General features: G+C 48.8%; 9 protein-coding genes across 9 annotated transcripts; 4 read left to right on the forward strand and 5 right to left on the reverse strand.

The window, feature by feature from the left end:
- Positions 1-37: 37 nt before the first annotated feature.
- EDB91DRAFT_477547 (uncharacterized protein) lies at positions 38-3,285 on the forward strand. Its single transcript, XM_041327399.1, has 8 exons — positions 38-503; positions 563-784; positions 835-1,026; positions 1,084-1,188; positions 1,240-1,532; positions 1,591-1,747; positions 1,803-2,049; positions 2,099-3,285. The coding sequence occupies exons 1-8, from the start codon at positions 312-314 to the stop codon at positions 2,842-2,844; spliced, it is 2,154 nt and encodes a 717-aa protein (XP_041175968.1). The 5' UTR covers positions 38-311; the 3' UTR covers positions 2,845-3,285.
- On the reverse strand, positions 3,056-6,738 carry EDB91DRAFT_1139966 (AAA domain-containing protein). Its single transcript, XM_041318947.1, has 16 exons — positions 6,270-6,738; positions 6,149-6,214; positions 5,969-6,098; positions 5,797-5,912; positions 5,689-5,743; positions 5,449-5,635; positions 5,122-5,396; positions 4,932-5,068; positions 4,827-4,878; positions 4,674-4,772; positions 4,159-4,625; positions 3,775-4,101; positions 3,578-3,716; positions 3,488-3,527; positions 3,403-3,431; positions 3,056-3,352 (listed from the first exon to the last, which is right to left on the reverse strand). The coding sequence occupies exons 1-16, from the start codon at positions 6,458-6,460 to the stop codon at positions 3,239-3,241; spliced, it is 2,424 nt and encodes an 807-aa protein (XP_041175969.1). The 5' UTR covers positions 6,461-6,738; the 3' UTR covers positions 3,056-3,238.
- Positions 6,739-7,935: 1,197 nt separating this feature from the next.
- Positions 7,936-9,548, forward strand: EDB91DRAFT_477718 (uncharacterized protein). The gene is made up of 3 exons (XM_041327400.1): positions 7,936-7,972; positions 8,022-8,432; positions 8,491-9,548. Exons 2-3 carry the CDS (start codon positions 8,165-8,167, stop codon positions 9,342-9,344), a joined length of 1,122 nt encoding a protein of 373 aa, XP_041175970.1. The 5' UTR covers positions 7,936-7,972; positions 8,022-8,164; the 3' UTR covers positions 9,345-9,548.
- A 1,075-nt stretch (positions 9,549-10,623) lies between these two features.
- Positions 10,624-11,595, forward strand: EDB91DRAFT_477764 (cytochrome b-c1 complex subunit 8). Its single transcript, XM_041327401.1, has 6 exons — positions 10,624-10,641; positions 10,708-10,782; positions 10,837-10,847; positions 10,907-10,961; positions 11,084-11,197; positions 11,245-11,595. Exons 2-6 carry the CDS (start codon positions 10,743-10,745, stop codon positions 11,328-11,330), a joined length of 306 nt encoding a protein of 101 aa, XP_041175971.1. The 5' UTR covers positions 10,624-10,641; positions 10,708-10,742; the 3' UTR covers positions 11,331-11,595.
- A 143-nt stretch (positions 11,596-11,738) lies between these two features.
- Positions 11,739-12,955, forward strand: EDB91DRAFT_1249606 (uncharacterized protein; the record flags this gene model as incomplete). The annotated part of the gene is made up of 9 exons (XM_041323112.1): positions 11,739-11,790; positions 11,840-11,858; positions 11,919-12,021; positions 12,078-12,497; positions 12,552-12,560; positions 12,616-12,631; positions 12,679-12,770; positions 12,821-12,875; positions 12,930-12,955. The coding sequence occupies 9 exons, from the start codon at positions 11,739-11,741 to the stop codon at positions 12,953-12,955; spliced, it is 792 nt and encodes a 263-aa protein (XP_041175972.1).
- A 116-nt stretch (positions 12,956-13,071) lies between these two features.
- EDB91DRAFT_1249607 (uncharacterized protein) lies at positions 13,072-13,409 on the reverse strand (the record flags this gene model as incomplete). The annotated part of the gene is made up of 3 exons (XM_041323113.1): positions 13,072-13,113; positions 13,175-13,326; positions 13,385-13,409. 3 exons carry the CDS (start codon positions 13,407-13,409, stop codon positions 13,072-13,074), a joined length of 219 nt encoding a protein of 72 aa, XP_041175973.1.
- Positions 13,410-13,536: 127 nt separating this feature from the next.
- On the reverse strand, positions 13,537-21,906 carry EDB91DRAFT_1249608 (ABC protein; the record flags this gene model as incomplete). Its single annotated transcript, XM_041323114.1, has 49 exons — positions 13,537-13,616; positions 13,667-13,749; positions 13,801-13,869; positions 13,923-13,947; positions 14,003-14,151; positions 14,208-14,297; positions 14,345-14,417; positions 14,468-14,742; positions 14,798-14,825; positions 14,908-15,036; positions 15,535-15,631; positions 15,679-15,740; positions 15,796-15,881; positions 15,931-16,207; positions 16,260-16,275; positions 16,330-16,393; positions 16,442-16,522; positions 16,576-16,777; positions 16,826-16,850; positions 16,904-16,956; positions 17,012-17,084; positions 17,156-17,406; positions 17,456-17,539; positions 17,588-17,653; positions 17,703-17,717; positions 17,764-17,784; positions 17,840-17,882; positions 17,932-18,034; positions 18,087-18,167; positions 18,219-18,342; positions 18,394-18,795; positions 18,845-18,911; positions 18,996-19,008; positions 19,053-19,171; positions 19,225-19,338; positions 19,386-19,784; positions 19,835-19,952; positions 20,007-20,073; positions 20,126-20,176; positions 20,230-20,374; positions 20,429-20,481; positions 20,536-20,566; positions 20,611-20,784; positions 20,841-20,975; positions 21,027-21,071; positions 21,116-21,478; positions 21,532-21,597; positions 21,654-21,705; positions 21,761-21,906. 49 exons carry the CDS (start codon positions 21,904-21,906, stop codon positions 13,537-13,539), a joined length of 5,385 nt encoding a protein of 1,794 aa, XP_041175974.1.
- A 445-nt stretch (positions 21,907-22,351) lies between these two features.
- On the reverse strand, positions 22,352-22,739 carry EDB91DRAFT_1140052 (uncharacterized protein; the record flags this gene model as incomplete). Its single annotated transcript, XM_041318948.1, has 3 exons — positions 22,352-22,463; positions 22,514-22,665; positions 22,724-22,739. Coding segments are annotated over 3 exons (210 nt in total), but the record flags the coding sequence as incomplete, so codon positions are not given.
- Positions 22,740-22,842: 103 nt separating this feature from the next.
- Positions 22,843-24,523, reverse strand: EDB91DRAFT_1140061 (uncharacterized protein; the record flags this gene model as incomplete). The annotated part of the gene is made up of 10 exons (XM_041318949.1): positions 24,263-24,523; positions 24,165-24,192; positions 24,026-24,107; positions 23,832-23,970; positions 23,707-23,779; positions 23,560-23,649; positions 23,354-23,502; positions 23,274-23,298; positions 23,012-23,221; positions 22,843-22,990 (listed from the first exon to the last, which is right to left on the reverse strand). The coding sequence occupies exons 1-10, from the start codon at positions 24,414-24,416 to the stop codon at positions 22,843-22,845; spliced, it is 1,098 nt and encodes a 365-aa protein (XP_041175976.1). The 5' UTR covers positions 24,417-24,523.
- Positions 24,524-24,525: the final 2 nt, after the last annotated feature.

The following is a 24,525-nucleotide window of genomic DNA, read 5'->3' on the forward strand; positions in this document are numbered from 1 at the left end:
TATCGGCCCATTTTCGGCGATTCTTCCATTTCTTGTGCAGCGCCCATGATGCTGGGTATGGAGAGCTGCCTCGTGTGGACAACGTGGATCAGCCGCGCGACACAGATGCGTGGGCTTAATGCTGCGCAACCTAGGCAGCCTTCATACGAGCACAAACATGCATAAGATGTATGGTTTTTCCATGCTTCTTTCAACTACACTCATAACCTGCCTGCCACTGCCCTTCTGCCGCTCATTCACTTTTGCGATCACTCCAACCATCACCACTTGTCTTCCTTATAAGGCTGGCGTCCCCACACCCCTCGACTGTCATGCGCACTAGAACCACCAAAAGCAGTCCTGCTTCTCCCGGCCCACGTCCACGCTCCCAGTATTCTTCCAACACCATGCACTGGCTCTTTCGCTCCAACTTGCCCCATCGCAGAAGCTCTGCAGCATACAGCGCTGACCTTGGACGAAGAAACTTTTTTGGTATGAGCGAATTATTTGGTGTTCTTCTGAACGTGCGTCTGCAATGCAACATTAATACTGCACAACTTAGCTCACTCTTAATTATTCCCAGCCTTCTGAGACGGTTCGCTCCTTGAGAGAGTCAAGGCGCCTCCTCGAGGAAGCCCGCAACGAAATCAACGAGACACGCGAATGCTCTCAGTTGCGTACGAAACACGCGTTTACTCGCCTCCCATGGTTTCTTCCGCGAGAAGCTGAGATTCGCGCGATCGAACGTGCCCTAGAGGGCGAGCCTTCATTCACCGTCTTGTTTGGCGCAAGTTCCGTTGGGAAGGTCAGTCCCTCTACATATCGACGCGATCACCCGTTCACCAACCATGTTAGACGGCGCTTGTGAGAGAAGTTCTTTCGCGGAAAATCTATCATGTGCTTCACTTTGATTTACGCATACCTGGTTTTGCGGATATGACGAGTCTTTATATGAGTATCTCGCAGCAGATGGAGCGGTACTTTGATGAAATATCAAAAACGATACCTGGATATGAGGAGTTCCGGAAGGAGGGTTTAGAGTTCAAGGTGCGGTGACCTTTCACATGATCGCGCTGAAGAATGGAATTACTGACATCCTCGCAGCACGACAGATTGAACGTTGAACGAAGGCTTAACGATTCTCCTGTTGGAAGCTCTGGTTCGCAAGTTCGGACGAGCGATATTGCGAGACTCATGGAGCTCTTTCAGGTACGCATTCTCACCTGCCAACGCTTCTTTCATTGATTTCTTTTGATCTAGAGTTCACTTCTCAAATACAGCGAGTTCGAGCCTCCAGAACAGCCACTAGCAAATGGCAAGCGTAAGAAGGACTCAGATGTGTCCTCAGACAGGACAAAACTCAACAGCTCGTCACCTTCTCCACCCTCGCATAAATCCCGATGGTTCTTCAAGCGCAAATCCAAGAAACCATCCGATGGTCAGCAGAGCCAGGAATTGTCCTCGTCGCTGCTCAACTCCAACGTCCGCGAAAAGGAGCCTGAGAAGGTGACCAAGAGGATCCCGGTAGTGTTCATCGACGAAGCACATAAACTGTGGGTTCACCTTCGCCAAGGTCATATATTAGGCGCTGATGAGTCACCGTCGCCGCAGCCCTGCGCTGATTCAGTCATCTGACGCGATGAAATGCCTCCTGGACTCAATGCTGGTACTCACGAAGCAAGACAGGCTGTGTCATGTAATTCATGCCACTAGCGACCCTTTCTATCAAGCATGGCTACGGCAGCTGAACGTGATGCAACACTGCAAGGTGTGCATTGGCACCTCACATGGTTTTCAGGAGTTGATTAGTGTTATCGAGGTAGATTATTACCGTCGGTGATTGCACGAAGACAGAGACACGCACATTCTTTGTCGAGAGAATGCTGCCTCGTGTTCCAGAGAACCTACGGGCAGGCTTGTCGTTCGACGTCTTATACGATGCATTTGGTGGCAAGTTAGCGCACTGGCAGGATTATATAAATGATTACGGTATGTTATTGCTATTATTTTGTCTATTCAGGAGGAATACTGACGCATCTTTCGCAGTCAATGCAGGTGGAAGCTTTGAAAGTAAGTACACCTAGCTATGACACTCTCACCCAATAACGTCGCATCACAGTCAAGCAAAGCTCCCACTTCCTTCAAGCACACGCAGTCCTCAACCTTCACATCATCCACTCCTCACAAGCAACCACGACGATCAGCGGCGGTCAAGACCCCACAACACCCAGCACACCTGCCGCCCGCCCGCGCTCCTCCGGGCCTGACGCCCTGCACGCCAACCTCGGGCCTGCAGGTTTCAAAACATATCCTCCTGTTCGAAACTCCCTCCGCGACAGCAGCGGCATCGGTGAGGACTACTCTGCCGATTTCAGCGCTATGCAGCTGCTCAAGGTGATGAGCAAGCTGAGCCAGGCGGGGACGATCCACTTGCCATATTTCTTACTGTGTCGGGAGCTTGGTGTGCGCGCGGTGGATGGGATGGTTAAGGGGCGAGTGTTGAATCTGCAGTGGACAGACCCGGTGACGCGCGAAGGAGAGCCTCCAACGCGCCCAGAGCCGGTAACGCCCGCAACCGTCAACCCGCTGGTGGGCGCTATACCCAGCCCTATCAATATCGGGAGCGGCAGCACGCTCGGTGCGTCCTCAGAGGACGGTGATATGATGGTGATAAATCCTATCAACATGTCTACGCGGGAGCTGGGGCAGATTGACGAGGAGGACGAAGAAGAGGAAGTGATTGGCCCCAAGCTGATGCCCCTGACGCCGATTATGCGCTACGCGATGCGGGAAGTCGTGCTGGAGTATGAGGATGTGCGGACACTATCTGATTATGCTTCGTTTACTGATGTTGAGGAGTACTGAGTGGCTGGCTGGCCTCTGCCTGGACCTGTCCTCTTCTTCCCATCCCAGGTATCTATTAAGTTATTCATCGGTCATCTCCCTCATAACACTGCATTCGTTTTCTGACTGCTGTACTGTACGCCATGTTGTAGTTTGCTTCGCATCTCTCGCATTAGTCCTGTACGTTGCAGACTCCGTCCCATGTAATGAAACTCGCAATGTCTCGGCTAAGGGATCGATCGGAAGTGGTGACTGGAGGTATCGCTCCAGATTTTTTTTACAACTCGAACAGCAGATGGACCATTCGTACTACAGGTCTGACTATACGATGTTTGGTGTTGACGTAGCCACTCGACTTGTGAGCCTAACCACAGGCGTACAATTGCAATTGGTGAGAATTAGGGGCCAAGACTGATTAAATAGAATCGAATTCCGCAAACCTCACATCCGCCTTTGCATCAAGCCAGGCAAGCCATTTCTTCAAGTACGGGCTACCATGCTTCACGGTCGATGAGTCGCCAACAACACACTATGATTCCAGATCAGTCCAGATCATGAGGATATTATTTGCACTTTTACCAGGTGTCTCTTTGCTCGGGTCATGGCAACTGTTGGATGGGTAACTGAGGACGATCGATGCCCCTATGAGAATAATGTTACACACCATTCATACGTCTCTTCTCTTTCAGAAACCCGACTTCGCGCTGACAATCCTCGTGTTAATAGGAAAGGTATTAAAGAGGGTGTAATGCACCTTGTCGTTACTGCGCACCAAGCTGATGATGACAGCGTCCTTCTCTCGCCCCTGCATTCCATCGACTGTCCCAATCTCAAGCTCAAGCCCATATAGCGGCCTGAGCAAGGAAGTGAGAAGAGTGACCTGTGCTTGGTATCTGATATACAATGAATAAATCCGATTTGCGCGCCTTAGCTCGGGAGAAGATTGCATACGGAGTGATCAGCGCAATTTGTGATGACAGCAATCCAGCTCCCACCAGTCGTTCTACCCATTTTAACACCACAGCTGCTTCGTTCTCGTTACAGCGGCTGCCTTCGTCGCCATCTCCGTCCACTCGCTCGAAATATTCACAACCCGCAGTATCAAAAAACACGACTGGCGTTCCCAGTGTTTCTTTGATGGTGTCCTCGTCTTCCGAGGAAGTAAAGGCGCTGGCGTTGGGTAGGTCCTTGAGGAGATGAGATCTTACTGATTCATGCGATATAAGCTTTGACGCGTAGAGCATTTTGGAAGGAAACTGGCAAATCTGTGAGTGCATGCTAGGGATGTAAGTTGTGAGCTGTTCAAGTGCAACTTGAGCGTGATTTGTGTCTCACCGATATTGTACATTGAGCAAGCGTTTTATGTCTGAACCATACATTTTCTCGAGTCGGTCAAAAAGTGTTGTTTCTAGTGTACGAGGTGGTCGTAAGCCAGTCCGCTGATTTCCTTTCTTTTGAATTTTTTTAGGCTTTTCTTTAAGCTGCGGTTCTGCTTCAGTTGATAATTCGATTGCCGCGTCTTGTTCCATGATTTCATCTCCTTTGATCGACTCCACTTCGGAATCTGCATCACTATTACTCGTGCCCTCGTCTTCTTCAGGGAGAAGAGGCTTTGATGCTGTTGACTCTTGCAACTTCTTTTGGTCATTCGCAGTTACTGAAGGATTTTCGCTCTTTTTGGACGTCGCAGTCCCCGTTTTTTTCTCGTCATGTTTATCGATAGAGAGAATTGTAGGTGGCAATTGCATCGGGTCGCCCGCTAGGATGAGCTTTTTCGCTTTAAATATCGGAATCCAACACACCTGTGGGCATATCAAAGGGTCATTCAACTGAAACACAATCATACTTACTGCTTCGAGCGCTTGCGTTGCCTCATCAATAATGACTACATCAAACTTGTGGTCACGGAGCTGTCTGCCACCGGCGGAATGACATGTAGCAAGGACAATCTGCAGTTGATCAATGATCGTTCCGGTAACCCCCGACAGTATTGCAGGCCACACCTGAGACTCTCCAAGGACAGTCTTGACAACTCCACCTTCGCGCTGTCTGTACCTGGACTAGTAGTGAGTATGCACGCTGAGTCTGAGAAAGGGGTGTATGCTCACTCCTTCCTGAGAGCTTTCACTTCTTCCCACATCTTCTTCCGTTCTGAACCTCTGGGTTTCTTGGAGCCTTTCCCCTTCCCAGCAAGTACGTCGAGCGTTGACTCGATCTCAGATTTGACGTCCTTTGCAAGCGCGGCCTAACTTCAAGTCTCAGCACCAACAACTGTGTCAGATACTGAAGCAGGATCACTTGATCGCTCTTGCTGGCCTTCACTTCTAGCGTTGCTTCCAGAACACCCTGCTTGGCCATCACGCGCGCAGGATGGCCTATGCGGGTAGCCGTCAAGGGCGTCCACTTGCCCTTCTCAGGGGGTGGTATAGCAAGAATACGCTCTAGGATGTTATCGACAGACAGATTTGAAGCACCACAGACAAGTATTCGCTTCTGTTTCTCGTTGGTGTTATGCTCCGAAGGAGAGGTGAGCTGACGTATAATTTCAATTAGCGTGTGTGTTTTTCCGGTCCCTATCATTGCCATCAAGTAATAATATCGAGTGAAAGGAATGAATAGCTTTACCAGGTGGTCCATGAATGCATGCGACTTCTGGGGATTCAAGAGCGAACCTGACAGCCTGTTGCTGGCTCGGATTCAGATAGTCATCAAAGAACTTAGGCTGTGCAATAGGAATCTTTTCAGATGGCGAAGATATTCCGAGTAGAACTCGGATGAGAGGTGTCATCTCATAGTCGCCTTTGTCGTTGGACTGTTTGAGCTGCTATTAGCAATCAGCAGAGCAGGAACATAAGGTTCAGTTACCTGTCTTGATGAAGGAATGACGATTTTCTCCAATTGATTGAGTGCTTTATCCATTCTTGAATGTGGTGCAATTTAGAATACTTGCAAAGAAAACAGTGACGTGATTACCTGTCGTAAGTGACGCTATTGGCTAACTTGAGTAATCGACAGCGCTCGGGAAGGTCCAAATCGTCTGAACTGGATTCTGAAGGGTCCACTGCAATGATTATGCGGGTATCTGACACCTATTTTGGAGTGCGCAAGTCAGTGATCGCCTAGTTGAAACTACACAAGGTCATACTTTGTATACAACACCTTCTGCAGCACGGGAGCTCTCAGCACCAACAGATGCAGCTTTCTTACCTTTCGCAGATTTTTTCGCGGCGACATTCGAGGATATGTTCTCTTCGATGCAAGCGAGGTCTCCCGGTCTTCTGAGGGCTAAACCACAACACCTACGCGTATGCGAACAATGGCCTACCTGAAGTTATGGGGAGGAAATATCTGTGAACTGTGAAACGCTGTAGGACGCTCTAGTTCGACTAATCTGCGCTTCTTCGTAAGACTTGGATCAGAGAACGGAAAAGGCGGGAAGAACATACGTTTTCCCGCCTAGTCCTACGTTGATTCCAACCACCCCGAGACTCCCCAGTGCGAGACCTTTCTGCTCCAGAAGCTTTGGGCCGCAGTTTGTGAGGAGCAGGGCGCTTCGCTCGATCTCTGCGTTGCGTTCCTTTGTGAGCAGTTCACGATGGCGGTTGATGAAGACTTTGAGGTCTGCTTCTGATGCCATATCGTCGACTGGAAGGCCTGTGGTAGATTTGGACGTCGTGGCAGAAGGTCGATTATTGTGACAAACAAGATAGAATTATGTTTGCGAGCAACTTGGACTCGCGACACCTTTTTGAAATTCAGCTTTCACCAGAATCACCACTCCGAACATTAAGTAACGCAAATCCGGATCGCTGGTCACTGGTCACCATGTAGCTTTTAAGCTTCAAGATTTAAGGCTATCCTGGTACCGAACCAGAGTTGACGCTATAGTATAATCCAGAAGGCAGATGCCAGACGGTGTGGAATAAAAGTTTTATGTAATCTGTAACAGACCGACTCGGACTTACTACAAAGAAAGGTCTTCGATGAGGGACCCCGACGCCTTATAATTATGCATAGTATATCATCATCATCATCATCATCATGATGGACCCTCGCAACTTGTTGAGCTACCTCAGCTGCTTCCCAAGCTTACATTCTTCTGAGGTCGGATATTTATGATCAAGCGCTGTGCCACAGCCTGCATATAAAGTTATTCAGAAAGACTGACTATGCTATTAGATGAGCCCCATCCCGCCCTTGCCTCCAACATCGTGCCGCACTAGCTTCATTATCTGAATTCGCGAGGGAGCAGCCGGTATCTTGGTCGTACGGCTTTATTCGCGAAGACATAAAAACTTCAAGTTGAAGATTTTGCAACGAGTTCAGTGGCAATGAGCGGGTAAGTGACAGTACTGGAGGAACATTTTAAAAAAATCAGCCCGGTGAATTCTGTAACGCTCGTTCTAAAGTCTGTATCAACTTGCGTTTACCGACACCGCGATGCTAACCACTCTATTGGAGTTAGCAAAAAATGAATACCCTGACGAGGCTTTGACGAGAAATTTGGTGAGACAATTTTCTTTGTGCGTGAAATAATGTTTGATATCAGCCTGCAGATCGCATATGGAGAAGGAGGGGACTGCGCGTTCTGCAGGCTCATAGGGGTCATCATGCAGGCTGGTGACCCTTTTGTCATCAACTGGAAAATCGTAAAGGCAGAAAAATTACGCGAGATTGAAATCAGATAGGGTGGAATGTAGCACGCTGCGCTGATTGCAGGAGTGGACTACGCAATTTTCCTTACCGCCAGAACATCGAACAATCGTCATGCCGATGCGAATGATCGCGCGGAGAGCGAAAAGTAAGTACCTCGATATTCTGACTCAACATCGGGTTTCCCTGAAGGGCTAGGGAAGGTTGGACATCTGGAATATTGTTTCTGCGATATCATCCGATCATGACTGGACTGCAGCCTGTGGGAACCTCATGGAATTTTACAATGTCTTATTGCTATTGTACCAAGTTGGACTATTCTGGGAGTCTGCTGCCAGCTGGACGCGCGGCTTTTTTTTCTGTCGCAGATGTGTCTGTTCAGCTCCGTCCCTACTTATAGATCGGAGAATGTTGTTTATAGAGGCTGATTGTTTCTCCACCGAGTTATGGTCTATGGTGTGAAAGGCCACAAGGGCTTCCCCATGTCTGGCAGTAGGTGCGTCATGCTATTACTTGTTAGGACATCTTTGATGTTCGATATACAGTATCCTAACTTGGAACCGCCTTGCCCGTTGTCATATGGTAACGTTTGCGCCTCGAATATAAGAACGGAACCTTTTTTCCGTACTGACTGAACCAGACCAGAACCACGCTATCGAATCCCTCCCCCGTCTGAAGGCACCCCATAATGCGAGATCTACCTATCGAACTTATCAGCACCGTCTTTCAGAACGTTTCCGCGACAACCGATCTTCTCCATTTACGCAGCTTGAACCGGTCATTTATGAAGCTGGTCACTCCCCACGTGTTCAGCAAGCTCCACATCAAAAACAGTATACAGAGTGCGCAAAACTGCCACTTGATCATTGGTACCGCAAGCCTTGCCACCCACATTCGAGAAGTCGTCTACGATTCTCGTGACAATGAACATTTCCAGCTTCCACCCGACAACACGGGCAAGTCGGTTTCCCTTTGCCCACATTCTACAGATTCTAATCAGGGTAGTGCATGTAGATTCTAGCGATGCGCTAGAAATCAGTGAGCTTGAAGAAGCACTGACCACGGCATTTTGCGGAATAACCGCACTTCCGAGCATTGAACGCGTCGTGCTCAACTTTTGGCCATCATTTCTCTGCCAGTCAGGGAGAGAAGTTTGCGAGAGCCCATTCTGGTTCATAAATCGGCAGCTCATCCTAATTCACGCCATTCATCACGGCATGAAGACATCTCGGATGACCACATTGTCGCTCAACAACGTCATCCTGCCTTCCACATGCTACGACTTCGTGACATCCCTTACAAATTCACCCCTGACACATCTCTCAGTGTCCGTTGTGTCCAATGCCGAACTCAGTGCCTGGTCAGCTTCAAAGAACGTCAACGGATCACTTGGAGCACTCCTACCTCCCTCTAACCCAACACTGAAATCACTTGTGCTACGCAGCCCTCAGGGCGCTTACCACAGCCTCACGACCCGACTTTCTTCATTCCACTATCCGTCCCTTGAATCGCTCGTGCTCGAAAATATCGTTTTCGATCACATGCCTTCCGCCAATGGCATGGAAGAGTTTGTCCTTCGCCACAAGAATACCCTGCGTCGACTTGAGCTGCAATCATGCGCATGCTATATACCTGACTCATCAACTGATGCCAGGCGGTGGTCGACCATCTGGCACCGATGGGCTGCTGAGCTCACCAGCTTGACAGAGCTCGTCGTTAACAGCGACGGTCATAGATATGTCCTCCTCGATGCCGACCGGGGTTATATGCCTCATGGACCGGTTAGCACCATGGCGTTTGAAGATGATTCGTCAAGCTTGCAGATGTTCAAAGATAGCATAGCAGCTGATCAAGCTACAGTGGTATAATTTATTTCGACGTATTCTGTATATACGTTTTTCGAAGGAGCTCTGGACGGTGTGAAACGCGGCAGGACGCTCTGGTTCCCGCGATTCTTCGTGAGAACTGGGAATAGGGAAAGAAAGAAGTACCGCGCATCAAAAACATCACCATGAGTGCGAGCCTTTCAGCCACAGGGCAGCGGATCTTAACAGTTTCCGTTGTCTGTTGCGGTATACATATGGACTCGAATTCTCTTGCAAACAGTCAAGAATTTAGGATTTGACCAACCACGAGACTGTTTTTGGTCATTCGTTAAAGGGCAGTTCAAGCCGAACAGATTTACCCAGGTGTGACAGCTATGACACTAGGTACTTAATAGTTGTGGGCCACTCAAAGATACCCATGATCTTCATCGACCCTTGTTCAATACATTCATGTCTGACTGCTGCGATATCATCCTCGCCCTTGTGAACTGCTGTTGTGCGTGATCCGGATATTCATTCTGACTGTGACTCACTGCTGAACATTGCTGCAGGTGTCTTCAGTTTCTGCTGCAATGGTGAAGGATTCTGACCCGCCTTGTGCCAAATGGCTCACTCACGAGGATAATGCTGATAGACCCTGTTGCATGCTCCTGTTGTTGTAAGAAGAAACAGGACCAAGACCTAGAGATGGTATACCCAGAAGTTGTGCAAAACCAGCCTTGGAGAAAGGACCCTATGATTGCTAATGACATGAGCCGAGAGCACGCTACAGACCACGTACAAGAGCAGTGGGGAGGTCAAAATAATGCGGGGTAACATGACGCATAGACATATACAGAGCACCATATTTATTTCGTCTTTCAAGACACGCTGTTTATAAGTTCATAGGTTGAAAAGAGCAGTCGCGGTATCATTGACTAAACGGCAGAAACTCGAGTACGGCTAACGAAAGGAGAATACATACGTATCAGCGGACGCACGTAAAGGAAAAGACATTGACAACACACTTTAAATATACATCTTCACAGAGTCCTTCACACACCCCCTACGAGCTTAACTGCTGACCCCGTTCTTGGCAAGATATCTTGAGTTCACAGCAACAAAATGGTATGCGACCACGGTGATCATGGCGAGGGCACCAAGATAGTTCGCCAGGTTGTACAGGGTCTGATGGCTCATCATTTTGGAAGCAAAAGAGTGGGTGTGGCCTAGTCAGGAATGGTTCAGATATTGTCGACAACTTATGACGCCACGTACTTTGGCTTGTGAGCTTGGTAGTCGTAGTTGGTCAAAACACTTCAAAACACTGCAGCGCGTCAGAGGAACACGTGCACGTGGTGTTAGTTATCATTGTTTGTTCCTGCCGGAAAACATCGGGTCTAACATCCAACGCCGAATCATTCAGTCAAACGTCGGTCATAATCCAACACTTCGCCCGTCATGCGTCCCACTGCTGCACGTCTAGATGGAATGCCCGGACGTACGTTTTTTCTGCTTTTTTATATGGAACGCTTGTGCTAATTCGAGCTTACAGCTAAAACATTTGTGAGTTTGCCTGCAGCCAATCGCAAGTATCATACTGTTGTTCTTACCTCTCTGAATAGTGCCCTTGGTGGGGTGACACCAGCATACATAAACAGCGAGGAGTGGTTGTTTATAGTGCGTCGTCTAATCACATTGTCTTCAACAAGTCGCTAACTTCAGCTCGTGCTTTTTACTTGTCGCGTCGTTCCTCGTGTTTCTATCATGTTGTTTGTCTCTGCCTATTTCCGCATTGGCAGCCGTCTCGCCATTCAGGCAACGAGGCTCCAAAGCCATATTCAAAGGCTGGTTATTCAACGGCTACAGGCGTCTCGCTGCCCAAGTTCCCTACTGGATAGTCCCTTTTGCTATCGGTGTGCCAATCGTTGCATTCCTCTATAAGCCAGCTTATCATACTTAGGATACGGAACGTATACTTGGGCTAAACGCCGTGACGCTTGGCAGAACAGCAAGGCTGGACATCTTGCGCTGGGTGGCCATCATTGAGGTATCTTGTTAGATTCGCAGTTCCGAAATAGACTTGGTTTCCTTTCAAGGATGTTTTTTTGCCCACGTTCTCCAATAATTGCTCGGATGCTTGTGAAAACTGGAATATTCATTCCCGTCATGAGTTACCTGAACTCTAGCTCTGGGCTCCCACCCATAACTCAATGGTACCATACCCGTTAACAGTGGCCTAATATTGAAGTGAATGCATGCTTGATTATGCAAAGCCAACGTCATCCTAAGGTGTAAGCTGACTGGATGAATAAAGCTGACTGATCAGCGGTCATGATCACGACTAATTGCGCCAAGTGAACAGGGGTACAATGTGTATAAATATTGCGTAGTTAGCGTTGAGTTAGCGCAATATTCATTACTTCCTCTCTTCTCATAGCATCACCAGCTTGAAAGATGTCTTCAGTCCGCCCTCTGTTCGTGGTCGCTGGTATCGGCAATGGCACCGGTAAGTCATACTCGGTGGGTACAAATACATAGGGCTGACGTCTGCACAGGCACAGGAGCTGCAACCGCGTACATATATATGATGTCCTTCCTCACCAATGTGTACTGATAGTATGAACAAATTCACAGTCGTCTCTTCGCCAAATCCGGCTACAGAGTCGCTCTCATCTCCCGAGGACCAGAGCACCTCAATAAGCTTGCTGCAGAGCTGAACCAAGCAGGTGGAGAGGTGGTGTATCTCACTCCTATTTATATGTGCACATCCGTTAACCGCCTCGTTTGGATCAGGCTGCAACATTCCCCCTCAAAGACTACACCCCTGCATCCATCAAGTCCGCATTTGCTTCCCTCAAGTCCCACTGGCCCTCCTCCCCTCTCCGCGTCGCACTCTTCAATGCGGGCTACGGTATCTGGAAGCCATTCCTTGATATCACTGAAGACGAGGTCCGCGAGTCGATCGATACTAACATCGTGGCGGCCTTTGCCTTTGCACGCGCGGTCCTTCTCGAGTTCACAAAACTTGAACTGGAGACCGCGAGCGAGGGTGGAGCCGCTGGCGATGCTCGCAAAAGGGGAACCCTCATTTTCACGGGCGCAACGGCTGCTATCAGAGGCAACACCCTGACCTCCGCGTTTGCTGCGAGCAAGTTCGGTATTAGGGCTTTGTCCCAGAGCTTAGCCAAGGAGTTCGGCAAGCAGAATATACACGTGGGTGTTTTCTGCGCTTTATGGTTGTTTACGGACTGACATCTCAACTCTCAGGTCGCTCATGTGAGTCTCCATCTTCTGGTGCTGTGAATTTTTACGAACATTTTGGCACGCGCAGAGTATCATTGACGGCAGTGAGTGTGTCGTCAGCAGCTCCAAGGTATCGTCTAACGAGGAACAGATATTCTCACTGACCGCTCCAAATCTCATCGCAACGATGCCTCTTGGGAGGCCAACCAAGATGCTCGGCTTGATCCCGACGCTATCGCAAAGGTCGGAGCGTTCTTATGATGGTGCGCGTGTGAACTGATCACCCCCATCAGTCCTACTTGCACCTCGTCAAGCAAGATAGTTCAGCGTGGACTTGGGAAATCGACCGTAAGTGTCGTTGCTACTTGCCAAGTTACCCTGTTTTCATACTCTTCTGCACAGTGCGTCCTGCCCACGAAAAGTGGTGAGCAACTCGCCCAGCAAGTTTCGGTCTGGAGTGAAAGCAAAATCAGAAGTCATTGTATTTGTAAGTCTTGCAATGTAGTCATGTCATTTGTACATTCGCCACATTTTCGCGAATTCATCACACCCTATTGTTCTTTTGCTCCTCGAAGGCATATTTTACCTGCAGTAAAATGTATCGTAGCATTCAGAAGGCCAGAACAAGCCGCGAGATACCATCTTACCTGCTGCAAAAATTCAGCGTCCGTGATCACGCGCATGCCAACGAATGCAAGCGCCTTTGCGACATTGAGACAAGCATCGTGAGCGGCCTGCGAACGTGCCGAGTCGGTGAACGCCCGGGTGTGGTTACCGCCTCCTGGGACGGTTGGTATCGCTGGAACGTGATCTTGGAGTCAGATATTATCAGCGACAGAAGGGAAAATTGTACGAACAAAATCCGGGGTGTAGGCCAGGCATCACTGGTGGATAATGACTTTCAAAGTCTCCGTTAGAACACTACGAACAAGACGTACAATATGAAATATTCCCCTTCGCTGATATCAGTATACATGCTTTGAGATTTTATGCGAGCATACTCACAAAGTCAGTCGATGCACCGCCGATCCCATATTCGTAGTCGAATGACGCCGTACTTCTTCCTGACCACATCAGACAGCTCGTCGCCTACAAAAAAAATCTAGGAGGAATCACGGGTTGTCATAAAGAAGACATACCAAGGACTTTGTTCTGTACAAGCTCGTTCCCAGTAGACCCTCTGATGACCTTGACTTTCGTTCCGGTTGCAAGCGCTGCTGCTCTGCGTGGAGTTTGGGACCCAGAGTCTCGTGAATGAAGAATATCAACTCACTCGAAACAGGGAACAACACGCTTGAGCGTCTCTTCCGCTTCAACAGTCGTTGGTGCACGGATATAATAGCTGAAGCGCGTCATCGCCTGCAACAAGTCTCTGGAGCTAAAAGTCACACATACTACATCTTTGAGCTATCTGGGATAACTGACATACACGCTTTCAGAGGCATGTCCTGTGCTGCATGGCAGACATCACTCACTATTCGGTGCCCAATTCGAGCCCTCAAAAATTCCATGCACGCGGTGCGTAGGTTTAATCTGCTGGCGCAGCAAAGCGATGTTCGTATATGCCAGCACAGCTGCATCCAGCGCATTCTTTCCTTCCCAGGGGCTAAGTGCGGCATGCGCACTAAAAAGTACACGAGTCAGAGTTCAAGCCAGAGGATGGATGTCTGGAGACCGCACGTGTGGCCTGAGTATTCTACCTCCAGGCGTATGACTGCAAGACAGCTGCTCAAACTGATGGAGTGAAGGGGACCAGGGGCAGGGTGGCACCTATCACGAACGTAAGTAGGCGGATATAAGCATGCCTGGTAACGGACATGAGACACGCGTCCATATCTTTGTATGCTCCCCTCTCCCACAGCTTCACCTTTCCAAATCCGCCTTCCTCAGCTATTGAAGGTATGTGATCGGTTCATTGCAGTCAAGGGCACACCACATACCAGGTGTACCAAGCAAAACCACCTTCCCGTCGATGTCGAGCTGCTCCATCGCTGCTTTCGCCGCACAGGCGACAGCAACACCTGCGACGCCAATGAGATTGTGGCCACACGCATGTCCGATGCCCGGCAGCGCATCCATCTCTGAGTTCACTCCTAGAACGTGTCCGCCCTGCCCGTGGGTGTAGGTCGCGACCCACGCAGTCTCCAGGAGGTAGTGCCTCGTGACTTCGAATCCATGCTTCTCTAGGAAAGACGTGTACGCATCGTGCGCGTATCTGAGCGACCAGTAGTTGCATTATTGGCCAATTCGGAGTCAAGATGTGGACGCACCTTTCTTCATATTTGATCTCTGGATGATCTGTCAATGCGCATATAAATCAGTATTTCATGACAGCAGCAACTTTCTGAGTGTTCTTCGTGGGCAAAATATATGACCTTACCGTGAATATCGAGGTTCAGTTCTCGTAGATCGCTGCTGAGACGATCGATGGCAGTATCTACTACCGCAAGGATATCCGGTCGATAAATTTCCCCTTCTTCCAGTGTCGGCTTGACCTTATAGTCATCTTCTGGCCGCCAAAGAACGTCAGTCTGAGCTACTGTCATGTCAGGAACAATGAGTTGAAATGAAGATCAAATCTAAACCCACAATGACTCTCAGAGTCTCAGGGCATTAGTCGCATCTACTAACAAGGTTCCTTTTCCACGGCTTGGATCTTGTGGTTTAGACGTCCTTCTACATTACTTCCGATCTCTGCTCGGAGTCACGGGACTCGGTTGCTCGGTTGTTGACATGTCACGTGGCATTGAACTCAAGTTGTCTTGCTTAGATCTTCTTAAAGCAATAAAGCAATCGTAAATAATGTCACTTTTTATGTTACATGTCTCTGTTCCAAATCTGTTCATAGTCCTTTGTTTCCTCGAGCCCGGTTCCTAATAAGGTCTAGAGGGTCTATTCCATGGGCATTATCTACGGAAACACATAACGAGCCTTACGAACAACATCAAAAAGAAATCAATCTAGAATCTAGATCGACCTCAAAATCCACCAATTTACACCTCCCTACTCCTCTCTATATCTTTCAAGGAAATATTACTCCTCTCGCACATTCCACGGAAAAGTCCGCCTTCTAATCTGAAAAGATTAGATGGAGTGTCGAATTCCTGAGAGTGTGAGGGTTAACCGGTGAAAGACGCTCAAAGCAACCTACTGCAACGAGGCCAGCGTCGAGGACCAGAATTCGGTCGTATGAAATGATAGTTCGAAGTCGGTCTAAAGTATCGTCACATTACAGCGTTGCGCCGAGAGCGGAAAGGGTAGGACGCACGAGCGATACAAAGTAGCGTATGGGCCTTGAATTCCATTTGGATAGTGTGCTGTATCTTGTTATCAGTCTCGAGATCAACAGAGGCTCTGAAAATAATTCAACATCAAGCATCCAGGAGAAGATCGCATGACTAACGTGGCCTCATCAAGCACAACGACTTTGCAGTCTTTCACCAGCGCACGAGCTAGACTGAGCAGTGATCTCTCCCCAACACTGAGGTTCGCTCCCTCGCTCTCGATAGTGTTGTCAAGGTTATGGCGACTGGTAGAAGTTCGCACGCGCCTGGTGCCATCGCTGGAAGATGCATGTTTCGAAGTGGTACTAGAATCAACAAGACAAGATCGATGCAGCGCATCCCATAGCTCCGCGTCACCGTGCTGGGAGAATGGATCCAGGTTGGACCGCACGGTCCCTGGTGATCTTTGAGCCCTTCAAACAAGAGCATATAAATTAATGAGCCTAACCACTAAAAAGAAGAGGCTATCGAGTTCGTGGATCAGTCCTGTGTTAGTTGATACAAGGAACTTTACAAACATCTTGCGGGATGATAGATATCTTGGAGCGGAGGTCTTTTAGACCGATTGTAGATATATCGACACTGGAAAAGGTGAAAACCAACAGTCGTCACGAGCGATGACTAACATACCCATCGATAGTGATCGAACCACCAGACAACTCGACAATTCGGAACAGCGCAAGCATCAACGAAGATTTTCCGGCACCAGTCCTGAGGGGATGGCCGCATCAGCACACATATGTGAATCCAATAACTCAGCCAACCTTCCAACCACACCTATCTTTTCGCCTCCCCTGACCTTGACCGAGACACCTCTCAATACGTTGGGAAGACCTAGTCGATATGCCATCTTAACGTCATTAAATTCGACAGCGCCATATTCAGGCCACCGCGCTGGGGGTTTGCGTTCTTCGATCTCATGCGGCGCCTCTTGAGGGATTGCGTCTCCTTCGACGTATTGTACCACTGTGAAGAGCGAGCGTGAGCGGAGGTATCGTAAAACTTGTGGCTCACATCGTTCCACTGAATTCATGCAATTCTGAAGCAAATGACAATTAGATAGCCACTGATATAAGACGAGGAAAGCCCTACCTCGACGTCCGCCGTCTGTCTGGTCACCTGACGACACATTTGTGACAGCATGGCTTTGATAAGACAAGGTTAACCTGCATATTGTGGTAACAATATCAGGAGACCCACTGGTATATGTGAGTACCAACCCTATCTGGGCGGCGTCAATCCCGGAGACGTCGATAACTGCTAGGAGAGCAACCTATCGAGATCGCAGCATTAGGTGAACCTCAGGTCTTTGTCTTTAAATAGACACTTACAACTAAGACTAACATGCCTCCCATGAAGTCCAACCTTATCGCAAGCCATCTGAGGGAAGGTGATGAGCCAACGACGGCCACGATATAGGTATAAGATCGCTTGCCTCTGGTTGGTAACAACGATGTATAGAGCTCTATCCTCCAGATCGATGTAGTATCTATTGGCGGCAATGAACCGCTTCATTTCTCCGTAGCTTCGGATGGTAGGAAGTCCTGTCAAAGTCTCAGAAAAGTGTGCATACAGAAGAGAGCGAAGCATAGAATCTGGTGGTCGATATTAGAGGCTTTCTAGGTCAGAAACACGACAACGAACCCAGGCGCTTGACCTCGCGAGCACTAGCTCGATGAAAGGCAGCGAAGTAGCTGTAACCGATCAAGATGAAAAAAACAGCAATAACTAGACAATCGTGAGTCATATCCTCACAAATGATATCCATATACTGACTAAAGTAGGGTTCAAGGAAAGCAATGATGATAATAGAGCCAATGTAGTTGGTCAGCGTAAGGACAACTGGATCTCCATGGTTAGTCTCCGCAAGCGAAGCGTGCGGGTAACGTACGCAATCTCATTGCAACTGGACCAGTATAAGTAACATATCACCGCGGTGAGAGAAGACTCACATGCTAATTGATTGTCTACACCTGCGCAAAAGGTTTCAGTAAAGCAAGACATAGCATAAATTAGCGGGATCCTGACTGTCGATATCTTTGCCAAAAATGCTCAGAATGCGGCCCATAGGCTATAAGAGCCTAATAAACATATGTTTTGGTACTTTCACAACTACTCACTGTAGTATCAAAAAAGGACATGCGAGCATAAAAGACGTTGCGCACGGACTTGTGGTGCAGGTTTTGGGACACATGAAAGGCCATGAAGTCCATTCCAGCACAGCTACAACAAGTTCTGTTGAGTGAACACACCACCATCTGTGATAGGAACATACATCAAGAATGCGAAGATCGCTTGAGAGACCCCGAGACAACCATATAGCGTCTGATAGAACGAAATTGGTCGGTCTAATTTGCTACGCCAAGGATTTCAGAAAGGAAACAAGAAGTTAGTAGAACGAACTGACTTGCCCTCCCACCAAACTAGCGTGTATGCGTTCAAGATCTGGCTTCCCTGCATCGCGAGCATGAAGAAAACAACCAGAGGTCCTGTTATCGAACCGCGTGCCGCAACCAAGTAGGTCCAGTACACTGCGAAAATGACTCAAGCTAGGGAATCCACGACAGATGACTTGAACGCACCTCCCCAAGACACAGAACCAGTCGAACGCTTCTCTTTGACGATCAAGCGACCTTCAAGTATACCACTTCCAGTGGCCTTTTCTCTGGCTTTTTTTGACTTCAACTTGACATCTTCGATGGTAACAACTGTCTGCGAAGTGATTTCTTCTGCCTGGTCTTCATCTTTCCCCTCGGACGCGTGACCGCCGAATTCCAGGTCCAAACGCGCAAAGTCCCCACCGCGGGAGATCAATTCATCGTAGGTTCCGCTCTCTGTGATGACGCCGTTGTTTAGCGTATAGATGCGGTCTACTTGAGACAGGAAGTGGATCGCGTGCGTGACCAGAATGACGGTGACACCGCGATTGCGCAGGGCTCCCACAATGGCATCTTGGAATAAGGACTTCCCGACGTGAGCATCCACTGAAGGTATTTTCCAGTATGATACCAGAGAACCAAATGCCCAGCTCACCTGCCGAGAGCGGGTCATCAAATATGACAATGTTAGGATCAAAGTACAGGACACGAGCAATGTTAACCTAGGTGGAAGATAAAAATTGTGTCTTGAGCGGAGACGCGTCACAAACTTACTCTTTGTTTTTGGCCACCACTAAGATTGATACCTTTTTCTCCGATCTAAGATAGAGCTTAAGTCGTGTCATCAAGTTGCATTCAGTCACCTTGCCTCAGTCAAATCCCCATCAGGGAGCAGTTGAAGATCTGGAAGTAGACAAGCGGTCTCAAGAACACGCCAATATCTATCTTCCTCGAATGGCCGGCCAAAAATGATGTTATCACGCTGAAGTCAAACATCATTCTTATTGACTTTTTTGAAAGTAATGCCATGCTCACCAAGGTTGCATTCTGGATCCACGCAGTCTGCGGGCAATAACCAACGCGACCGCCAAACGAGACATTCCCGGAGACTTTCCTCATCTCCCCTATCAATCCTTGTAACAAGCTGGACTACCCGTGTGTCAATATTAGCATCAACATTCATTCGACAAGGTCACCTTGCCACTTCCGACACGCCCGACTACGGCGACTAGCTGACCTCGTGGAATTGTCATGGTTACATTCTTGACCCTAAAGAGCGGTACATCTCTTCCAGGAGCGGGTTTCTCTGTTGCCTTGTCCTCCTGCGCACTCTTATCCTTGCTCTTCAGTGGACCGCTGCCGCTGCGTGCGCCCTTCTTCGAGCTGAAATTTTCACTAGAGTCTTTCTCGAAGGACTCCCACTCGAACGTCGCGTCCTTCACCAGAAGCGCGGGTTCTTGATCCTCGTCGATCACGAGTGCATCTCCGGAATTAAGCTCTGCGCGAAATACGTGCGTGAGCCGCTGGATCGCGCTGGATGCATCGGGGATGGCTGATAGAGCGCGGGGCATCCACATCATTGGTTGCCGGAGAAGCTATTTACTTATCGGTTAGGCACATGTTTATCTATCGTAAAGGATCTCACCTGGAACAGATTCAGCGAGGTGAATATGACGGCAACATTGAAGTTGTGCGCTGTAAGGGTGTACGTGACGAAAGCTAGTGTAGCAGCGAGAACTGGGAGCGAAGTAGCGAGCGCCAAGCTAGGATAGATCGAATCAATGATGCGTCACCAGGCCACACACGTCTAGACATACTTCGCCGAACTTGAGTGAAGAATCCGTCGGATACCATGCAGTTCCTTCTTTCGAAGCTCGAAGATCCCTAAGCAGCGTGCGTGAGCGTGATGTTAATGGTTTCTGGTATCATGACTTACTCTGAAGGAAGGGAACCTCGTACGAGAAGTACTTCACCACGCGCATGGCCCCTGTGCACCCCTTCAGCATTCCCGGACATCCTAGCTGCTCCAAAGCTACGTACCGAGTACCTCTAGTAGGACTTTGGCTCGTTGATCAGTCCACTTCATTGACCCCAAGCGAACACGATGCTGCAGTGTCATTAACCGCTCTTGAATTGGTATGATGAGGACGAATAGCGAAAAACCGGCGAGTGCAGACGGTCCGAGCTAATTTTCAAGTCTCATTAGAACCAAATTAATTTATCGTGGCGTGCAACAAACCTCGTTCAGAAGAATGATTAGACAAACTGTGACCTGGATAGGCACAGTCCAGCCTGGGATAGTAAGCTATCTCGAGATTTCCTGCAAGTCAAAGGAGTGGCATATACTCGCCTGCATGCTAGTGGCGAGAGGTTCAAGCTGCGGTTAGTTGAAGGCGGCGTATGTTTAAGTTTGCTACTCACAAACCACTGAGCGCACGCATCAATCCTGCTCACGTCCGTGGAAATATGGTTAATAAGTGCGGCGTTGTTGAGTTTGACACGCGCTTTGCCTGTGAGGTTCACTCCACGCTCGTAGATACATGCTATCAGTGCGGCTCTAGCCAGTACGCCTGTTGTCATTGACCGCCAAAAGAACTTGAAATGCATAAACTTAGACGGGTTTAATTCCGATCCATAAAAGTTTTACAAACCTGGTGAGTGCATATACTCGCTGTCACAGCAAGCGCGAAGAGCCCAAGAGCCATGGCGATACCGCGGCCGACATTGGGGACAGGTTCTCCGGCAATAATTGCGGCGGAACGCTCCTCCGCAAAGACAATGATTTGCTGGAAGAAGACATCAGAGCCTACCACAACCAAAGACGGCTCGCTATTTACCCGAAGGACAATCGGGCTCATGAGTTGTGCTGTATCACCAAAGACCTGAGTGAGGTGTTGAATGTATCATGACAGTGACAAATGAATACCCATGCCTTGAATATACCTCCGATCCAGAACATACTACCAAAGACATCATTCAAAGCCCATGTAAGGCTGGCCTCTTTCCGTCCTTCGGATTCTCGCCAATGTTTCTGAAACGCAACACACCGCTCAGACCAAGTCGCGCCTTGATTCTGTTCTTGCCTGAAAATCGCGCGTAACGCCCAGCCGGTACGTTTCACGAAGGACGGCTTGAGTTCTTCACTCTCAAGACGTGCATTCCAGTCGACTGCTGCCTTAACACGTCGCTGCCATGCAGCCTCCAGTTTGGCGGCAAGGACAGCTGACTCTCGGGGTGCGCCCAATTTGTAGAGATCAGACGCTTGCAATGTGCGCTGATATCCAAGGACCTGAATATATGTATTGGAACAGAGTATCTTGGGATCGAGGTTCAATAACTGACCATTATACCTGTTATCCAGGCGTAAGTGAGTTGAGAGAAAATGGAAGCATTGGCCAAGGGCGTCAGCTGCAGAACACAACGTTATCGTCCTTTACAAGATTAGCGAAGGGTGGTTCACGCACCGCTGCATCCTCCAGAGATGGGGGGGCTGGAATTGGTGGGTCCTTAGGTAACCTACCCGCGGCTCGATGAAGTGCAAATATTGCTGGCAAACCTTCACTTCACTTACCACAACTGCCACCATTTTTGACGAAAGTTTGTATACTCATCGCCAGTATCGAGTTGAAGATTCAAAGGTTGGTAATTGTCTGCGTTAGCTTCCCTGAGCTCTTGCTCGCCTGTGACCGTTTCGCCCTGCGTAGCCCGCTGGGACATCATATGGAAGGAGGCGGTGACAGCCCTGAGCCAGATGAATGGCAGCTAGCTGGAAGAGACCATTAGCCGCAGGTGAAATTATATACCTCCACCCCAGGCGAGTCGTTTCATCAAAGAATCTTCATTACGTTTGCACCAGACTCCAACCCTGATTCGCCTGGGAGTGAAGTCCTCTTATCCCCTCAATAGAGCAGCCACAATGCAAACGACTTATCTCGAGAAATTTACGCCTCCGAGTCGGTCTGCAAGTTCGCACTGGCCGATCTCACGCACACATTTTGTGCAGTTCTCCGCTAGTTCTCCCGGTCTGTGAAATTCTGAGGTAAAATTCTGAGGTACTCCGAGGCTGCCGCGTGGCAAACGATTCCTAAACTGCTTACTACATTGGGCCTTCCGCTAATCGGATGACTATAGGCACCAAGTCAGTTGTGGTGCCATGGATCATCGTCATCCGTTCTAACATACGCAAATTGTAGCTGATGATCTTACAATCAAAAAGGTTGACAAGTCAGTGGCTACACTCTTAGTTTCTTATCTTCCTCAAATGTGTCCTTAACCTGCGAAACACAGTCAAAAGAAAATTGCCTGAACGAAACGTAACACCTACTTTCTGGAGGAAGGCCTCTTCAGTCAGCACTCGCATGCCTACGGCAGCGAGCACCTTCGATACCACCAAACAGGCGTCATGGGATACTTCGGAACGTGCAGCTCCCGTAAATCCTAGGGTATGGTTCCCACCATCTGGAATGGTCGGGATGGCTTGAGCAAACGCCGTTAGTAGTATCGTGCTCGTCCGTTCTGAACCTGTGCCACTTACAAAAACCAGGATGAAGACCTAGGCATCACTGACGAACAAGAACTTCATGAGCAAAGGTTGCCTACCCCGAGTCATGGAAAGACGCACAGTATGAAATGTTCCCCTTTGGATCTGACACGTCAACTCTCTCGCACTTTCTGGATGTGCGAAACACTCACGAAATCAGTAGAAGCACTCTTGATGCCCCATTCATAATCAATAGCACCGTAGCGCTTCAGGACAACATCAGCAAGCTCATCGCCTGGTACAACATTCAGTACCAAGCCACTGTATCCTGTGATTTCATACCAAGTGCTTTGTTTTGCCTGATTTCGTTGCCTACCGATCCAACCGTAACTTGAACTTTGCATCCAGATGCGAGTGCAGCCGCTCTGGGCGAATATATAATATTGCTTAGTCATTCGAACAAGCCGATAGTGGAAGACTGACTCGAAGCAGGAAATGACGCGCTTCCTGGTGTCTTCCATCTCTGAGGTTGTGGGAGCACGGACCAACCACCTGTACTTGTGTATAGAGCGCTCGAAGTGGGTAGTTCCTCAGGTCGACTTACTGCATTATAGCATGATCCGGTATGACTGGTTATTTAAGAATTGTCTTCAAGTGTTTTGACGGAAAGGGAGGAAGTCTTACTGTTCGGAGCCCAATCCTTTCCTTCAAAGATGCCGTGCACGCGATGGGTAGGTTTAATTTGTTGACGAAGAAGGGAAACGTTGTTATATGCAAGGACAGCCGCATCGAGTGCATTTTGTCCCTCCCAGGGGCTTAAACCAGCGTGAGCACTGTAAACGGGAAGAATTAAGTACTACAACTCGGTAAAGAGTACGAAAGTCGCTCACGTATGACCTTGATACTCCACAGTAATGCGAGAGATAGCCAAGCAACCACTCAAACTAATGGAGTGGCGGGGGCCAGGTGCAGGATGGCACCTTCGAAGCAGGTTGAGTCCTGGTCATCTGATATAGACCACCGATAGAGGAACTGACATGAGGCACACATCCATCTCATCATAAGCACCCTTTTCATACAGCATAACCTTGCCAAACCCGCCCTCCTCAGCTGCCTCATGTTATCCCGAAGCCGACCATCACAAATGCAGACACCGACGCACCAGGTGTACCTAGCAGAATCACCTTTCCATCGATATTCAGGTTCTCCATTGCGGCTTTGGCTGCGAGAGCTACCGCTACTCCGGACATCCCAATGAGATTGTGTCCACAAGCGTGTCCGATCCCAGGGAGTGCATCCATCTCAGAGTTGATACCCAAAACGCGCCCTCCTTGTCCATGGGATGTAGGTGGCAACCCAGGCAGTCTCAAGATGATAATTCTTAGTTACTATGAAACCATGTTTTTCCATAAACGCAGTGTATGTGTCGTGGGCATATCTGTGACGATCCTCTAAGCATAGCTATAGCGTACGGCGAGATCTGAATCTGACGTACTTTTCTTCGAACTTTAGCTCTGGATGGTCTTTCGAAAACGTGTGAGCATAGGATGCGTTGATACAAAAGGAAGCACCGCTTCAAGGGTTGACTATTACCATGAATATCGAGACTCAAAGTCCTCAGTTCCCCACTCAGTCCATCGAGCGACGTCTCGATCACATCGAGTATATCTGACCTGTATACCTGGCCCTCCTGAAGTGGGGGTCTGATATTTGGATCATCTTCTGGTCGCCAAACTGTGTCAGACATGGTGAGAGTAGAGAGTACTTCAAGTAACTTGTAGACACATGCTGATCTGATTCATCATGTGATGGAATGGCCCGCGCTTGATTGATGAGTGGTTCAAACGTTCAAACTT

This window comes from Suillus paluster (assembly GCF_016628075.1).
Source record: "Suillus paluster strain FC165 chromosome Unknown EDB91scaffold_35, whole genome shotgun sequence".
Lineage (NCBI taxonomy): Eukaryota > Fungi > Basidiomycota > Agaricomycetes > Boletales > Suillaceae > Suillus > Suillus paluster.

What these genes read in the sequence shown, in the direction of transcription:
- EDB91DRAFT_477547 (XM_041327399.1), top strand. Translation starts at nt 312, where the DNA reads ATGCGCACTAGAACCACCAAAAGCAGTCCTGCTTCTCCCGGCCCACGT. An exon ending in ATCGACGAAGCACATAAACT is followed by an intron (nt 1,533 to 1,590) that starts GTGGGTTCACCT and finishes CCGTCGCCGCAG; the next exon opens with CCCTGCGCTGATTCAGTCAT. An exon ending in ACGTGATGCAACACTGCAAG is followed by an intron (nt 1,748 to 1,802) that starts GTGTGCATTGGC and finishes TTATCGAGGTAG; the next exon opens with ATTATTACCGTCGGTGATTG.
- EDB91DRAFT_1139966 (XM_041318947.1), bottom strand. Translation starts at nt 6,460, where the DNA reads ATGGCATCAGAAGCAGACCTCAAAGTCTTCATCAACCGCCATCGTGAA. An exon ending in TTTCCTCCCCATAACTTCAG is followed by an intron (nt 6,099 to 6,148) that starts GTAGGCCATTGT and finishes AGCCCTCAGAAG; the next exon opens with ACCGGGAGACCTCGCTTGCA. An exon ending in GTGAAAGCTCTCAGGAAGGA is followed by an intron (nt 4,879 to 4,931) that starts GTGAGCATACAC and finishes CTACTAGTCCAG; the next exon opens with GTACAGACAGCGCGAAGGTG.
- EDB91DRAFT_477718 (XM_041327400.1), top strand. Translation starts at nt 8,165, where the DNA reads ATGCGAGATCTACCTATCGAACTTATCAGCACCGTCTTTCAGAACGTT. An exon ending in GCTTCCACCCGACAACACGG is followed by an intron (nt 8,433 to 8,490) that starts GCAAGTCGGTTT and finishes TAGTGCATGTAG; the next exon opens with ATTCTAGCGATGCGCTAGAA.
- EDB91DRAFT_477764 (XM_041327401.1), top strand. Translation starts at nt 10,743, where the DNA reads ATGCGTCCCACTGCTGCACGTCTAGATGGAATGCCCGGAC. An exon ending in GCGAGGAGTGGTTGTTTATA is followed by an intron (nt 10,962 to 11,083) that starts GTGCGTCGTCTA and finishes CCGCATTGGCAG; the next exon opens with CCGTCTCGCCATTCAGGCAA. An exon ending in GATAGTCCCTTTTGCTATCG is followed by an intron (nt 11,198 to 11,244) that starts GTGTGCCAATCG and finishes TATCATACTTAG; the next exon opens with GATACGGAACGTATACTTGG.